At 44.9% G+C, this 17,459-nt stretch overlaps 1 protein-coding gene and 1 long non-coding RNA gene across 8 annotated transcripts in view; one reads left to right on the forward strand and one right to left on the reverse strand.

Annotated features, from left to right (window-relative positions):
- Positions 1-17,459, forward strand: part of npas3 (neuronal PAS domain protein 3) — a 101,664-nt gene that overhangs the window by 58,777 nt on the left and 25,428 nt on the right. For all 7 annotated transcript variants that reach the window (XM_088400062.1, XM_088400060.1, XM_088400063.1 and 4 more), the window contains one exon: positions 1,613-1,805. In XM_088400062.1, the coding sequence (XP_088256188.1) occupies positions 1,613-1,805 (193 nt within the window). The remainder of the gene's footprint in view (positions 1-1,612; positions 1,806-17,459) is intronic.
- The window catches only part of LOC148385674 (uncharacterized), an 11,028-nt gene continuing 1,735 nt past the window's right edge, over positions 8,167-17,459 (reverse strand). The window contains exons 2-3 of the long non-coding RNA XR_015863339.1: positions 8,997-17,459; positions 8,167-8,664 (exon numbers count right to left, since the gene is read on the reverse strand). The exon at positions 8,997-17,459 is cut by the window's right edge and continues 1,543 nt beyond it. This is a non-coding gene — a long non-coding RNA (uncharacterized LOC148385674). The remainder of the gene's footprint in view (positions 8,665-8,996) is intronic.

Genomic DNA, 17,459 nt, shown 5'->3' on the forward strand with positions numbered 1-17,459 from the left:
GGCGACCAGCTGCTCTGTCTCTGCCGAGTCCATGTCTGGCCAGTGCGTAATGTCAGACGCGGAGCAGGGAGAGGACTCAAATGCAGAGTTTCCAAAGTCCAAAGATGTTTATTTTCTCCAATGGTAATAGTAACAAAAAGCGCCTCAATATGAGGGAAAAAGGGGGGAAACTAAGGCGCCTCGAACCGAGGGAGAAAAAGGGGAAATCAAAGCGGCTCGAACCGAGGGAAATACTATAACGAAGATAACTATGTAACCAAGTTAACATAGGTGATCAAAGTCGTTCAAACAAGGCTTCTACGTGGAACTCGAGGGTTTCGTGTTCGCTAGTGTTCTTAGCAAGGCAAGACGCACTGGCACTGGACACGGGGAAAGTCGCGGGTTATATGGACACAGAAGGAGGGGAACACAGGTGAAGACAGTTGGTCATTGGCCCAGGTGCACACACTTGGAATCAGGGAGTCACGTGACCGGACGCACAGGGGAAGGACACACCGACTGGAACGAGAGGAAGATTACACAATAAAACAGGAAGTGACCAGGACAACACATGACAGCATGACACTGACTCCATAATCATAGAGGCAATCCTGGCACAGAGACAACTGGTTGGCTACACCATTTGGATGCCAGAACACTGATTGCCTCGTCAGGTGGTCTATGGTCAGCTCCTGTCAGCCAGCAGAAAACCCGGAGGACAAAAGCTGCAATATAAAGACCAACTGAAAGGGACATTGAAGAGGTCCAACATCAAACTCAATGAACTTGAGGCAGCTGTAGCTAACCGATCACTGTGGCGCTCGCTGTGCCATGATAGGTTTCATGTACCTAGAGTGTCGAAATCAACACTGGAGGGACCTGCGGAGGCGAAGACACCATTCTGCAGTTCCAGAACCATACCAACCCCCTGATCCAGAACATCTGGCTTCAGGATCGGACTTCACAGTGACATAGAATGGCATCTGCGCCAGCAACGATAGCCACCAATCAAATCAACAAAATGGAAGCTACGTCTTCTTAGACGACGATGGACCGCCTAAGCAAGCGTGCGTGTGTGCTTGCATGTGTGTGCGTGTGTCGGGGGGGTGTTACTTGAAGGGTGGGGAGGAGGGTGTTGCTTGGCACCTCCTTCATGGGCCACATCATGCGATTGTTTTTAGCATCCTGTGTTTTGTTCGCTTTCATGCATCACATTCAATCGCATTCAGCTGACACGTGCCCTTGAGGCAGCAGAAAAGAGCTAATCTATTTGTCATCTTTTGAGCGGCTGACAACCAGAGTGTCTATTTACCTCGCATGTGTGTGCGCGCATCAAAAGTAATTCCTCCTCAGAGTGTGAACACATTTCTGTCAGCGCACGTTTTGCACGTTTGCATCTCGTAGCCAGCCTGAAACGTCCGCAACAGCCCCGACCATCGTGGCCTCTTCAAAGTCGATTCATCAACAACTCGTCGACCATCACATGAATGGACAACTATTTCGATCGTCGCGTCACTGTTCAGAGCCTTTTATTTCTCTTTTTTTTTTTTTAATGCAAGCCTCTCAACAAGATATAGTCATTGGTCTTTAGATATTGTATTCCGAGGAAGTAATGACTGGCGGTTTCCTTCAGGTGGAGCTGACGGGCAGCAGTGTGTTCGACTATGTGCACCCGGGCGACCACGTGGAGATGGCGGAGCAGCTGGGCATGAAGGTCCCGCCTGACCGGGGGGCAGCAGCAGCACTGTGTCGGGGCACCATCAACGAGGATGCCGCCTCATCTGCCTCGTCGCCGTCATCGCCGCGCCCTGAGACGCCCGAGCCAGGTAACCGGCGCCACTCATTGCTACTGGTTGCCGCTCGTTGCCGCTCGGCCACCGGGAGCCAGTACTGCCGAAGCCAAACCAAGAGGAATCAATTTCTGCTTCGACTGCTGCGAGCTATCAATACAAGTTATTATTAGCAAAGTCTAAACAAATCACAGACGAGTGCAAGTGTTGTCCAACATGCTCATTGGTAACTCTTAGCAGTTCAATCAATCTTTTTTTTTTCTTTTTTTAATCAATCTTTTTATTTGCCAAGTTTGAGCATGCCAAACAAGGAATTTGACTCCGGTAGATCTCGGCTTCTGTACAACATTTAGGTAGCTAACAACATTCAGGACGACATGTGCAAAAATTGACAATTATTCTCAAACATCCCCTGATATTAAACTCCCAGGAGGGCAAGGAAAAACTCAAAACTCTTACTAGGGGAAATGAGAAACCTTGAGAAGAGACCACAGATGGGAGGATCCCTCTTCCAGGATGATCAGGCTGCAATGGATGCAGAGAGGACACATAGTACACATAATATGGACAATCCATAGGAAAAGCACCGAGAGCAGGATGTTATTACACAGTAATGTCTCTGAGACTCTATGTGGTGTGAGTTCATCAGAGCGACAGCCTGGGGGAAGAAGCTGTGTCTGTGTCTGCTGGTTTTGGCGTACAGCACTCTATAACGCCGTCCGGAGGGGAGTAGTTCGAACAGACTGCAACCTGGGTGAGAAGGGTCTGTAGAGATGGACAGGTACAAGTCCTGGATAGATGGGAGGTTGTTCCCAATTATATTTTCTGCAGTCCTGATTGTCTATTGCAGTCTGTGCTTGTCTTGTTTGGTGGCTGATCCAAACCAGAGAGTGATGGAGGTTCAGAGGATAGACTGGATGATGGCAGTATAGAAGGTCTTCAGCAGCTCCTGTGGCAGGTTGAACTTCCTGAGCTGTCTCAGAAAGTACTGCCTCTGCTGGGCCTTCTTCCGGACAGAGTCTATGTGGCTAGCCCATTTCAGGCCACGAGAGATTGTGGATCCCAGGAACTTGAAGGTGTGTGTGGAAGTGGTGAAAGGTCTCTCCTGAAGTCCACTGTCATCTCCACGGTCTTGAGCAGGTTCAGATCCAGGTGGTTTTGGCTGCACCAGTGGACCAGCTTCTCCACCTCCTGTCTGTACGCAGTCTCGTCACTGTCCTGGATCAGTCCCATGAGAGTGGTGTCGTCCGCATACTTCAGGAGCTTCTCAGAAGAGTCGCCTGAGGACCAATCGTTAGTGGAGGGAGAGAAGAGCAGTGGGGAGAGGACGCACCCCTGGGGGGGCGCCAGTATTGGTGGTCCGGGTGTGATGGTCCCCAGCCTCACATGCTGTCTCCTGTTGGTCAGGAAGCTGGTGATCCACTGACAGGTGGAGGCAGGCACCGCGAGCTGAATGAGCTTTTGGTGGAGGATGTCAGGAGCGATGGTATTGAACGCCGAGCTGTGTCCACAAGCAGGATCCTGGCGTACGTCCCTAGGGTGTCCAGGTGGTGCAAGATGTAATGCAGTCCCATGTTGACCGCATCATCCACCAACCTGTTTGCCCGGTAGGCAAACTGCAGGGGGTCGAGCAGAGGGCCCGTGATGTCCTTCAGGTGGTTCAACACTAAACTCTCAAAGGATTTCTTAACTACAGATGTCAAGGTGACAGGTCTATAGTCATTCAAACCTGTGATGGCGGGCTTCTTGACCACCGGTACGATGATGGAGCTCTTGAAGCACGAGGGCACCTCGCAAATGTTGGTTTGCATAGTTTGTTAGCATTAGGCTAGGGTTGTCAAACTATTTTTTTTCGCGGGCCGCATTGTAGTCATAGCTTCTTTCGGAGGGCCATTATGACTGTCAATCCAAATCAATGTGTGAGCACCTCATATTATATACAGTAAAAGCTACAGAACAAACTGACAAATAACTCGTTTTCAAATCAGACGAGTAAAAACTGGTCAAATTTAAGAAAAGATGATATTAATAAAAGTGAAGACAATTTGCAATTTTAGTAATGACACACGAATTTGATGCACAGTTTGTCTTCAGGGGCCACACAAAATGAATTGGCAGGCCGTATCTGGCCCCCGGGCCTTGAGTTTGACACCTGTGATTTAAACCCTAGTTTGAAACCCTAACTCTCGTATGAACCCTAGTTTAAAACCCTAGCCCGAGCTTTAAACCCTACTTTGAAACTCTAACCCCAGCTTTAAACCCTACTTTGAAGCCCTAACCCTAGCTTTAACCCTATTTTGAAACCCTAACTCTAGTATAAAACCCTGCTTTGAAACCCTAACCCTAGTGTGAAACCCTAGTTTGAAATCCTAACCATAGCTTTAAACCCATGTTTGAAACCCTAACCCTAGCTTTGAACGCTACTTTGAAACCCTAACTCTAGTATGAAACCCTACTTTGAAACCCTAACCCTAGATTTAAACCAGCGGTGTCAAACCCTTTTTTTTTCGCAGGCCACATTGTAGTCATAGCTTCTTTCGGAGGGTTATTATGACTGAGTGTCAACCCAAATAAATGTATGAGCACCTCAAATTATATACAGTAAACGCTTCAAAACAAATTAACAAATAACTTGTTTTCAAATCAGACGAGTAAAAACTGGTCAAATATTTAAAAAAAAACAAAGATATTATTAAAAGTGAAGACAATTTGCAATTCTGGTAATGACACACGAATTTACTGCACAGTTTGTCTTTGCGGGCTACATAAAATGATGTGGCGGGCCAAATCTGGCCCCTGGGCCTTGAGTTTGACACTTGTGCATTAGGTTAAGCAACAAAGCAATATTGTTTTCAATACTCCAGGCATATTTCAACTTCAATAGGAAAGGAGTTATTGTTAGTATTCGGGTTGCAGAGCGGCGTCCTCGCTTGGCGAACGTTCCGCTAGGATCCGATTCGACCCCGACCCGCGGCACCATTAGTATTCGGCGCGGTGCCAGGAAGACTTTTCACCTGGTGAAGCTTGTCGCACCGCTGATGATAATTTGAGAATTAGAGCGAAATCCATTTGTAAATTAAACAAAGCGACTTGATCTGGGCGGAGGACGTCACTTCATCAGGACGTTCAAACATGCTGCAGATTGCCTCGCCGGCTGCGGCGCTCTGCCGAGACACGGCAATAATTACATCTGCCGCCCGTTTATTCGCCGCTCTTGGCTGCTGCGTGACAGCCGGGGAGACGCAGGGGGCTGGGGGGGTTCTACTATATTTCTTTTTTGCAATTTACCATGTGACTCGTATATCTGACTCAAATGACGTGAAGTCAAAGTAGCTTTAGTGGCTGAATTTTCCGAAAAGCACTACTGGAAATATTCAAAATGAACCTCAAACGTCCACCAGGTGCTTTGCCTTCCTTCACCACCAGGGGTGGCCTTATCACTTTTGCCCTTGAGTACTCAACAATCAGAAATGTCCGATGACACAGGACGGACTTGTTGATGAGCTTGCCAACTTTCAATGAGGAAAACTCACCAAGTACCTAAAATGAACCTTGAAAGTGTTGAGAAACCCAAATTGTCTCAGCGGCGCACGTGCACTCGCAGCAGGTAACACAGCGGATAATCGAAAGGCAAGCTGCATTGTATTATCTTATCGTCAGAATCATATTGGTAGTTTTGAGAGGTCCCAGAGGTTTTGGGCCAGGCTCTGCAGCGCTGCATGTTTGGTTCGAGGTGTTTTTGTGGGCATGATTAGCAACTGGTGCACTAATTGTCTTATTTCAACATGGCCGCCATGGTTATTGTCGCGAATGACATGATTAGCCCACCACAGCAATGGTGCACATTTATCATCATCACTATGCTCTGCTTCGCTCGTGTTTGTGTGTGTGTGTGGGGGGTTGACTTCCTGCTTTTTTTCCACTCGTTGCCTTTTTGATTTTCTATATTTGTTCCTTTTGCTCTTTTCAATTTCCTGTCTTTTCCACTTCCTGTCTTTGTCCCATCCCGCTCCCACGTGCTCTTTTTTTAACTTCCTGTTTGTTTGTTTGTTTGTTTGTTTGTTTGTTTGTTTGTTTGTTTGTTTGTTTGTTTGTTTGTTTGTTTGTTTCAACAGCATCTGTCACACCTTGGCAAAATTTCTAAATATATTCTAGAGGTTCCATTCAATTAAAAGAGGAGGTGGCCGTAGTCCCTAGCTGATGTTGAATTGTGGGGAAAAAGCGGCATACAGGAAAAATGAGCTGGGACCTAAAAAAAAAACACATGACCACAACGCCCTTTGGTGGACGAAACGTTTTTGTAACTGTAACTGATAATTAGCAGCTCGCTATGTTAGCATCATAACAGTCAGTCTCAGCTGCTGGCAAGCTGTTAGCACGTGGACTGTCTCTTAGCGCTAATTTTGTTAGCAAATTGCGATATTGTAAATGCTATACACGTCCTGATTCCTTCCTTTCTCCCTTTCTGGTTTTTCCATTTCCCGTCATTGCAGTTTCCTGTGTTTTTCCACTTTCTCAATCGTCAGTTTTCCGTTTATTGAAAATTCCACTTGCGGTTCTTGTCCTCTTCCTGTCTTTGTCACTCCCTGGACAGCATGGCGACACATTTGAACACAGTTTGGCACATTGATGGGGGGCAGCAAGTAGATTGATGCTGTATAGCCAGTAAAGTGTGTTGACGATATCAAATCGCTGACCTAGCAGTTAGCTAGGATGTTTATAGCGCTGATGTAGCGACGAGCCATGTTAGCATGTCGGTGGTCTCTTGTAACTTAACTTGTCTGAGTAATTGCGTTAGTGTGTTGATAGCAGCTAGCTACGCTAGCCGATTGATGCTATGAAGCTCCTGCGATAGCACTTAGCTACATTAGCATATTGATTGCGAGCTAGTTCCTTGAAGAAAAGTGAAGCTTGTCATTGAAGGAGTCGTTCATTTTTGCGACCTTGACATCCGGTTACGGTAGCTTGTTATCAGTGCGACGCAATGAAGCTTCAGGAGCAAGAGGCCATGTTTTGGCTTCACAAAGATGACGATAGCCCGCAGAGACCTGGCACCATCACGTAGCCCTGCCGCGGTGGGTTTTGTCCACGCGTCTTGTTTCTTCCTAATGAACGCTTTGTCCTTCAAAGGCTGCCAAAGTTTCACAGCGCAAATGATAATTCTATAAATACCCATTTGATAATAATGAGCTCCCAAGTCGTGCGGCGCCACCTGCTGCCTTTCAGGCTAATCTTTGTCTTGGAGAAACTGCGTCCCTCAAGACACTTTGCCCGCAAAATGAGAAACAGAAAACAAGCACCACCTCTGAACCCTCGCTTCACTCCTCATCCTTGTCTTCTTCATCATTTGTTTGTCTTTCCTCTTCCTCGTCATTATCTTTCTACATGTCCTTTTCCCCCTCTTACATCTTTCGCTGCACGTCGCAACCCTCGAGACTTCTATCAATGGAAACCTGTGCGTGCTCGCGTGTTTATGTGCTACTTGTATGCGTTTGCTTTGAGTGTGTGTCTGCGCATGCGTACGGGACATAGCCTGTGTTGTCATGGATGGGTGACCAAATGTAGCTTGGACCAGGGTTTATTGAAGGGAAGGGAAGTGGGCGAACACAGACACAGGCGCGATAGAGACTCACGACCAGCAGACAGCCAAACAAGAAGTCCATTCGGACACGGAACAGAATCTGACCGTGAGCCTCCAGGCAAAACCAGGGGGAAACTGGACGAGCAGGACAGGAAACTCTAGGCGCAGACACAGACAGGAGACAACAGTAGACACCAAGAGGGAGAAACACACGGGCAGGGCTTGAATACATAAAGTAACAAGAGGAACCAGATAATAGACATTGCGGTGATGAAAGGGGTGTGGCTGAGCGAGCGTCCCACGACACGGACTGACATGTGTAGCATTATTGCTCTGACTCCAAATTGCGATCAACACTTAACACATGAGTTGCTATGTCCTAATCCACACACTGGCGCACCTAACAATTTTGCGAGTTCGTTCTGTCAAAGAGAAGACCAGTAGATCAATCAGACCGAATTTACCAATTGTTCATTCCTGACAAAGCAAGCTAATACAGGCGCCTGGGTCCCGGGTCCCTCGCACTAAAACTCGTGTGTTCTTGTGACCACCAAGAGACAACACATTCTTCCGGGTTGCCCAGTTATAAAGGAACACAATATGAATATTCAAACATGTAAAACATGATGATTGGTCGATGGCCGTCTCTTCCCCACAGGATGTTATCGCTGAGTGCAGCTGTTCTGATGGTTGGGTCTTTCTCGCAAAGCTCGACCACAAGGACAGGGGTGTTATTCTCGTTTCTCACCTATCTCCAGATGTTCTCGCCAGCTGCGCGTCTGTCCCGCTCTCGCTTGACTGATGATACACCCTGTTTGCACAACACTGTTAGGTTACGGATTTTAGTTATTGATCTGACTCCAAATTGCGATCAACACTTAACACATAAATTGCTATGTCCTAATCCACACCCTGGCGCACCTAACAATTTTGCGAGTTCGTTCTGTCAAAGAGAAGAATAGTAGATCAATCAGACCAAATTTACCAATTGTTTATTCCTGACAAAGCGCACTAATACAGGCCTGGGTCCCGGGTCCCTCACACTAAAGTTCGTGCGTTTTTGTGACCACCAAAAGACGACACATTCTTCCGGGTTGCCCAGTTTTGAAGAAACACAATATGAATATTAAAGCATGCAAAATATTGTGAGATGATTGGTCGATGGCCATCTCCTCCCCGTCCAGGTGTTGCTGAGGTCAGGCGGTTGGGTTTTCCCCGCGAAGCCCGGCCACATAGACATGCTGTTGTTCTCGTTTCTCACTGACCTTGAGGTGTTCTCGTCCGGTACTCCCTATCTGGGCCTATTCCACAACACTTCGAAGAAAACAAGTTCATGCAGGTTAGCCTGCACATTCTTCGCCACCCACCGATCCACACGAGCACTCCAATACTAGATATTAATATGATTTAGAAGTTTAACACAACCTTAAAAAATATGTTTGCAAACTCCCGAAAGCACATTTCCCTTTAACACTTAGAAGAAACCAACTTCGAGCAGCTGCCTGCACATTTCCTTTAACACTCATCATGTGATCATACAAACACAGCCACTACTGGAGATTATATTGATGTGATTATACATAGGTCTAACGCAGCCTTAATAAAATATGTTTGCAAACTACCGAAAGCACATTTCCCTTTATTACCTCTCATGACCTCATTTATGAGGTCATCACCCGTTACTCTAGCAAGCAGCGACCAGCACACTGTCGGTCCTTTCTTCCCCCCGCGGCTCATGTTGAGTCACCAGGGTATATTGGCCATTCGGTGGCAACGGGCCAACGGTTTTCTCAATCAACCGGACAGTGAATGATCTAATACATGGAATACAACAACAACCACATAAAATCATTATTGCAGTTAAAATAGCCACAGCAACAAGCACAGACATGATGAGGCCTTTCCAGCTTTCGAACGTTTTCATCCAATCAGACCAAATATCGATGCGTACACCTGAATGATCTTTCATCTTTTTGTTCAGTGTCCTTAGTCCTTCCAACGCCCTGGTTACAAGAGGCGTTGCTACACTAAAGGGAGGGGAGATTGTGGCTGTAGCAACGCTGATTAACTAGCTAACAATGTTGTGTGGTGCGAGGCCGCATGGCCTTGGCCGATTCGTGACACCAGGAATGCAGTCTGTTCTGATGTGGTTGGCAGCCTCGTTCTCGGCTGCGATCTCCAGACCTGGATGCCGTGTCCCTGTAAAACAATGCTCTAGACTTTCTTGCTACATTTCACACAATAATAATGATGAGTAAATAATCAGATAATTCTCGTGCATACACTCCAACAAACGTTAAAGAGATGTGAGATAACTTACATAAAGTCTACTTCAACAAACATTGAATAAATATGGGATAACTTAAAAACTGTCCCGATCAACAACAATTCATGAATAAAAACTACAAGGTATAAGAGAGAAAAAACTTGAACTAAAACAAAGGACAAAGGTGTTCTGTTCAAACTAGTGAGGGCCTCTCACAGATAAGAAAAGGAAGGGAGTATAAGTACTCCTTAAGGCTAGACAGATATATTGGCCTTGAGCGAAGATATAAGACCTCCGGTTCAGGCCGACCAGCACTTATGCAAAACTAATTATTCTGACATTTCCCTCCTGTTTATCATACATTTGCTCAAATCCTCACATCACCGTAAACAACCACTTCTCTCGATTTTCAGTTGTCGGATCACACTTATGAAAACAAATATGTTTACACTCAAAGGATAAACGTCGCGTCATCATCATTCAGAATCGCATGGATCGGGGAAAAGGTCTGGTAACGGATGCAGGAATTTTGCCATCAACGTCGTCATGTTGCCGCTCAGACATTAGGTACATCTGAGCAATCCTGTCCTCCATGGGCAATATTACTGTAGTGATGAGACGATTAAACAGAGCACGAAGACATGGTATACAACAACATCCATACAAGGTGAGCATAGCAGCAAACACTGCAACTGATGGTAAAATTGAGGGCACAAGGGCTTTATACTTCCCAAAAGCAGTCATCCACTTGTAGTGAGTGCTCTTTCATCCTCGTGTTGAGGGATCGCAGGCCTGCAATCGCCTCCGTCAGGCTCCCATCAGGGGCGGTGTCGTTCTGGATGAAGGTGCAGCATTGTTCTCCGAACTTTGCGCAGACCCCTCCTTTCTCAGACAACAACATATCAAGAGCATTGCGGTTCTGGATTGACAGTAGGAAAGGCGTGGCTAGCTGTTCATGCACTGCCTCAAGCCCCGCTTGTGTCCGTTCGCCCAATTTCTGCATGTTGTAATGGATGTTATTTATCCTGTCTACGTTCTCGTTCGTCGTTCACCAGCAGCAAATGGAGGACTCCCATCCCGCTGCAATTTGGTCAATTAATTCTTATTAATCAGGAACTCTTCTCAGGACTCCAATTGCATCAATTTCGGTCAGATCATCATCACCTCTCGAATTTAAAGATATTTTGGTTTTTATCAGCTTTTTTCCCAGATCTTGGAATGTTGATACATATACAATTTCGCTTGACTACATTCTTTGAAAGCAATGGCTTCTTTTTTCAATGGATATTATATAGAATGCTCTGTCACACATTTCACAATCCAGTATATGTGACAGATTTCACACAATTATTGGTCAATGGCAACGGTACAACATAAAGAATCGGTCGCAAACCCATACATATGACATTCAATTTTTTCTGTCTTTGCAGCTTGTTTTGCCATTAGCAATCAGTTGTAGCTTTTTCAGTTATTCTTAATGAGAAGGTGGTTTGTTCTTTTTGCCTTTTAAATATTTTTTCTCACGTAATCTGCCAAATTTTTATCATCCTTAGTTTCCCACTTGGTTTCAAAACATGGTAATCTATATTGTCGCCCAAACAATTTTTTATACGGAGTTGAACCCACAGTACTTGTAATATTTATGTACAGTTTGACCAGGTCTAAACATTTTGTCCATGATCTTCCAGTTTTTTCCATGCACATTTTCACACTTTATACCAGTCCCGTCATGTGAATTGATTTCTGAAATCCCATATCTCGGTATTATTTCTTTACATAACGTTTTTTGCCACTGTTAAGGCATTCAGTGTTTTTGTTGAAGCCAATTCAAACCATTTTGAGAATGCGTCTATTATGACCAGGCAGTATAACCCTGTGGATTGTGTTTAGCGCATGTTAAACAAGCTCTACAAAAAAAAAAAAAAATTTTGTTTTGAAAATGTTTTGAATATGAATCAAATCCATATGTTGTATAAAGCTGACTGACCTGCCCCACTATCCCTCCTCTTGAGCCATGTGACACGCACCATGGCTCAATATTGCTGCCCATTTGTATAGGTTCTTTGGTAAGATAGGTCTGTCTTCTGGTCATTTATAGATGCCATTCTTTAATCTTGGCCCTCTTTTCGTCCATAATTGAATTTCAGTCTATGGACTTTGTCGCTGCACATCTTTAAAAATGTTTCAGTGATTTAATCTGCTTCTTGTGTGTATAAAATTTGAAGTGTCTTTTGCGCTGCAGCTTTGCGGTTCTGTCTGCAAGCTTGTTACCTCTTGACACCTTATCAGTCTCGTGTGTGTGTGTACTGCACACGTGCATATAGCTACTTTTTGTGGCAATTGGACTGCTTCCACAACTAGCTTAGCAAGTAAATGGATGGCGTCCCCGAATGGGGAGCAACTCAGCCAGCAAATGATGAGATATTTTCACTTTCTTGTAGTTTCTTTTGTTACTTTTCAATCGTTTTCCCATCGTTTATCACAAGAATCTTAGAAATTTTAATAAAAATCAAAATGTACGTTTTATTTTACTCAATTGTATGATTTAGAGAATCCATATGTAGTAAAGTGTTGTATTACTACATATGATTTCATCATCATTTAATTTGACACACCTTTTAAAATGCTTTTCAGTGTCCCAGTGCACACTTTCTGCATGTGTAACCGGTTGTCTCAACTCGTGTTCCTCATTCTAATTTTTCCTTTCTCAAGGTGACAACCCAATCCACTAATCGAGAAAAAAATAAATAAATAAATAAATAAATAAAAATCAACAAAATAACTGCCAATAAATTAATATAATAGTTAATTGTTGTTGTTTCTTAACTTTAACTAACTCAATCGCTCTCTTATTCTCAAATGTAAAAACTTGTACAGACTTGACACAACCAATCGACTGTTTCTTCTAAAATAAGCTTTGAAATGTCGTTATTTCATAATTTTGCTTCATCCAATTCCAGAAAGCAAGTTCTTTCCATCTCTCAAATTTTGTTTCATCAGGGCTAGGCATTAATGCAGTGTGGACCAGTTTCTGCCCACAAAAAATTGCTTGCCTTTCTTCTCTTCTCATGCTCCTGTTAGCCTGCAATTGTCCAAATCAAAAATGTTTTTCTTTCTTGATTTTCTTTTAACTTTCTTTTGAACCTCTAAATCTCTCGTGTTGCTAACCTATCTACACCAGGAAACCATTTAAAGGGTCTTAAAGAAAGGACCAACAGAAGACTCCCAATATCTCCTCATTATTTACGAGTTAGCCCCCCCTTTCTTCTCTCACTCCCTCTTTCTATCTGTCTTGGGCCGAATGTGTAGCGTCCTGCCATAAATTACTGCTGCCACAGCCCAACTGTTTTCCTAAGACCCACAGGTACACATGCATTAGTATTTTAATGAGTATTGCAAGCATGCCCCTCTCTCGCCTATTTGCAAACTGTTAAACATTAGTGCCAGTGATGTTTCAGTTTCAATCATGCACGTTCGCTGTTGGTCATGCACCCTTTGCTCATCAACATTTGCTCTCCCCTCGTCTTGCCTCAGTTCTCCTCGACATTGACCTCTCCCAGGGGGACCCAGCCCCGCCTTTGCAGACTCCTCGGCACAGCGCCCCTGGACGAGGGGAGGGGTCAGCGTATTAATGTTGACGCCACGGTTTGGCCAGGCCCGCGCGTCCCGCGCGTCCCGCTGGCCCATAGTGCCATTCCACGCCTTGGAGCCCGCCGGGCCCCCTCCTTTCTTGAACATTCTCTGATCCATGCCGTCTTCCTCCTCACACACCCGCACCCACACAGGGTATGCACATAAACGCACACACCGAGCGCGCACACAATCGCACATACACACACGCATCCGCACGCACGCACGCATGCCAATACACAAAGCGCGCACACAGAGCTCAGACGAACGACGACAGACTGACACAAACTTTACAGAGATTACGAACGAACACAGAACACACAGACAAAGGGATTTGAATCCATCTCTCATGTAACTTTTTTGCCACTTTCTTCCGGTCAATTTCACTCACGATTTGCTCTTCCACATCAGCATCCATTCCTTCAATCTCACTCACACACACACTCATACACACCCACTCATGAGGATCCTCTGCGCGCACACACACACACACACACACACACACACACACACACACACACACACCAGCACAAAAGGATGAACATACCTTTTGTTTCGTCTTACTTGTCTGATTTATTCTCTATTTAACATTCTCCATTACTGATTTCTTCCATAAAACACACATCTCCCTCACACACACTCCCCCCAATTTGGTTGCTCATTTTGGATATTTTAGCGGTTTGATCTCTCACAGGAGGAACTGTTACCACCGGATACTTTTTGAGGAGGCCCCCCTTTCGGGTATTTCTAGAACACCCCAGCTATTTGAATACAATCTTCACCGCACCCTTGTGCGCCACGACGAAGCACTAGGTCCCTGACCTATCCCTTAGTACGCGTAAGTCCCTGACTTTACCGTACACGTTACACACGTAAGTTCCAAACTTATTCACCGTATGTATCTTAACTTCTTGCACACCTTATTTGATCTGAATGACAGTCTCCTCTTAAATTTCCTCTTTCAATTTGCAGAATTTCGACTTCTAGTAACAGGTATTCTGCTTATTCAGAGCTGAGGAGACGTCGTACCAGCTCAACGTTGCGTGACAGCACATATCACAACGGTTCGCCGACCGGGAGACAGTGTCCCTGACAACTGTCCAGTGTCCTGGATACAGACCACGAGTTGTCAATTACCCTTCTCTTGACATCACGTCGGGGTCACCAAGAAATTGTTAGGCTACGGATTCTAGAGGCACCTGGGTCCCAGGTCCCTCACACTAAAACTCGTGTGTTCTTGTGACCACCAAGAGACAACACATTCTTCCGGGTTGCCCAGTTATAAAGGAGCACAATATGAATATTCAAACATGTAAAACATTGTGTGATGATTGGTCGATGGCCGTCTCTTCCCCACGCGATGTTATCGCTGAGTGCAGCCGTTCTGGTGGTTGGATCTTTCTCGCGAAGCTCGACCACTAGGACAGGGGTGTTATTCTCGTTTCTCACCTATCTCGAGGTGTTCTCGCCAGCTGCGCGTCTGTCCTGCTCTCGCTTGACCAATGATACATCCTGTTTGCACAACACTTGGAAGAAACCAACTTCGAGCAGCTGCCTGCACATTTCCTTTAACACTCATCATGTGATCATACAAACACAGCCACTACTGGAGATTATATTATATATAGGTCTAACGTAGCCTTAATAAAATATGTTTGGAAACTGCCGAAAGCACATTTCCCTTTATTAGTCAGACCTATCCACCACATGGACTGCTGCGCTCTGGCAACACACTTTGATATGCCTTGGTGGCCTTCATGTATTTTGTTGAGCATTTCCTCTTGACCAGTTTTTGTGCGTGGTTGCTTCGCTTGAGTTCAATATGGTATTTTGGTGCATGCACGTGAGGTGAAATCCCGCAAATGAGGAGAGACAAACCCATTCGAGGAGTGTCAATTTTGCTCTCAAAATGGCAAGGAAAAAAATGCACAGCTAAATGAATATATGAAGATGAACACAGGACGTTTTTAACAAAGTGGGAAAGTTTATATTTTTTTGTTGAACGCAATGGCAAGCCATTCTGCCTGATATGTCGGACGTCATTAGATGTATAAGACTTTGATGTCTATTGTATGCAAATGAGGTAGGGGTCATAAAATTTTATGGCATTTTATGGTGCCATAAATCGGCGCCATTTTAGATTGGGGGGCATGTGCGCCAGTCTGGCCTGCGCCAAGATAGCGCCAGTTGAGACGAGATCAAGTGCCTTAACAAATTCAGGGGTTGTCCAAACACCTGTTAATGATCTTTGCTCATCATTAGGTGTACACGCCCTCTGCTGGTTGCTACGCTCAGCGCATGTACGACACAGTGTGAAGACAAGTTTACCTTTAGCTGTTTTGAAAGGTAAAACAGGAAAATACAAACCACAGGGTGGGTTGACTGTGGTGTTGATGAAACCGAAATACGACCTGGGGTCTTTAAAATCACCGTGGATAATCGTTGGATGACCGATGGGGTAGGTGCCTGTACTATTGATGAAAGGGTATAATGACGTCACATCAACATACAACACACGCTCGTTAGGTTCTGCCGTGTATCTTAAAACGAATGCGTTTGTTCGACCCCCAAAAAGGACCTGCCTCGGCTTGAGCGGTGTAGGAAATTTGGCTTTTTTCAGGAATTCCTTCACCTCTATGTTGAACTTTTTCATTTGCAACCATTCGTGCTCCCACGTAATTACAAGGTGCACATCCTGTTTAAGCTGTAGTTCCTGAATTTTCTTATCAAACCTCTCCTGAAAGGGGCGTTTTGTTGTCGGACATATTTTAGAGAGGTCGTAGCATTCTGCGCAGCCGTGGTGATAACAACCAAAATACTCAAACACTATTTTTACGCCCCCAATTTCAGAATATCCGTCTACCATGTAGTTATCTATCTTAACCTCGCCCCCGTTCAATGCATGCCTAATGTGAATATTTTGGCTGTGCATGATCCATTGCATGTACTGAATAGAGTCATGCAAAAAAGCTTTGTACTGACGCATATAGTTGTCTGAAGGTGTAATGGCTAGTGTTTGAGGGGTTAGAAAATTAGTGCGAAAAACTTTCATGCACGCAGAGGCTATTGTCACAGCATTGAATGGGTCTATTCCAATGGCCTCAAAAAACTCACTTCTGAATTTCTCACACCCCTGCATTAACAGGTCAACGTAATTCTCGCAGTAGGCTATCGCCTGTTTAGCAAAATCAAACACACCACTAGCTTCTTTGGCATACCATTCATCAAACTTGGCTCGTTGAGAGGGTGACATTCGCTCGATATCGTAGTACGTAGGGTCAGGGTGACACCCCACGTAGTTTAGATGTTCTAAAGAGCTGAATTTGTGTGGGAAATAACCCTTTCATTTATCTTCAAACCCCAGGGCCTTAGGCATCGCACTTAGAGGCATCGTCAGGAATGAGAGCGAGTCTATGAATCAAGATTTTGTGTCTAAATCGACAAATGATAGAACTTTACTCCCCTGCATCAGAATGTCAAGTTTGAGACTTAATTCAAGCATTCTCCTTATCAAGATGTATGAATCAAAACCTCTCGGATTATGTGCAACAAATGTAGTTTGTATAAACCGTGGGTTTCGAAACAATCTGAGAAATTCGTCAACACAATCTGTGCCAAACCACTGTTTCGCCAGTCTATTTGATTTACAACAGATGAGAAAAGGTTTGTGTAAACCATCTGTAGCTACATAGGTTTCGAAATCGTAGTAGACTACATTTTTGCAAGGTGGTTGAGGCTTGATGGGCTGAATATAGCACATGTGGGGTTCAGCAAGGCTGATTTAAGATCTCATCACACACTGCGCATTTTTTAACAGGGCAGCGATGTTTAGCACCGGTACCATCAGCTTTCACATAATACTGGAGACCACACTGCAAACATTTTTTGTATGAAGTGCAGTTGCTCACACGATTCGTCGCTCGAAACTCTTTATGTTTGGCAAAGCATTCCTCATTACGGCAAGTTTTGTTACAATTGGGACAGATAACACGTTTAAACCGCCGTTGTTTACATCGCGGATCGAGACAAACGCTACAGTGTCCTTCACACTGGTGCTGTTGCCAATTCTCGTGCCCTTTGTAACGAATGCCTCTATAGCTTTCACGCCGTAGTAATGCCCCTCGAGGTGTAAGACAAATAAAGTGTCGTCGTCTGTTTTGGGATAATGTGTGTCCAAAAAAGTCATGGGGCGAGAGTCCTCTTTTCGGTACAT

The sequence above is a fragment of the Syngnathus floridae genome, chromosome 16, assembly GCF_059516105.1.
Source record: "Syngnathus floridae isolate MCC-2025c chromosome 16, RoL_Sflo_1.0, whole genome shotgun sequence".
NCBI lineage: Eukaryota > Metazoa > Chordata > Actinopteri > Syngnathiformes > Syngnathidae > Syngnathus > Syngnathus floridae.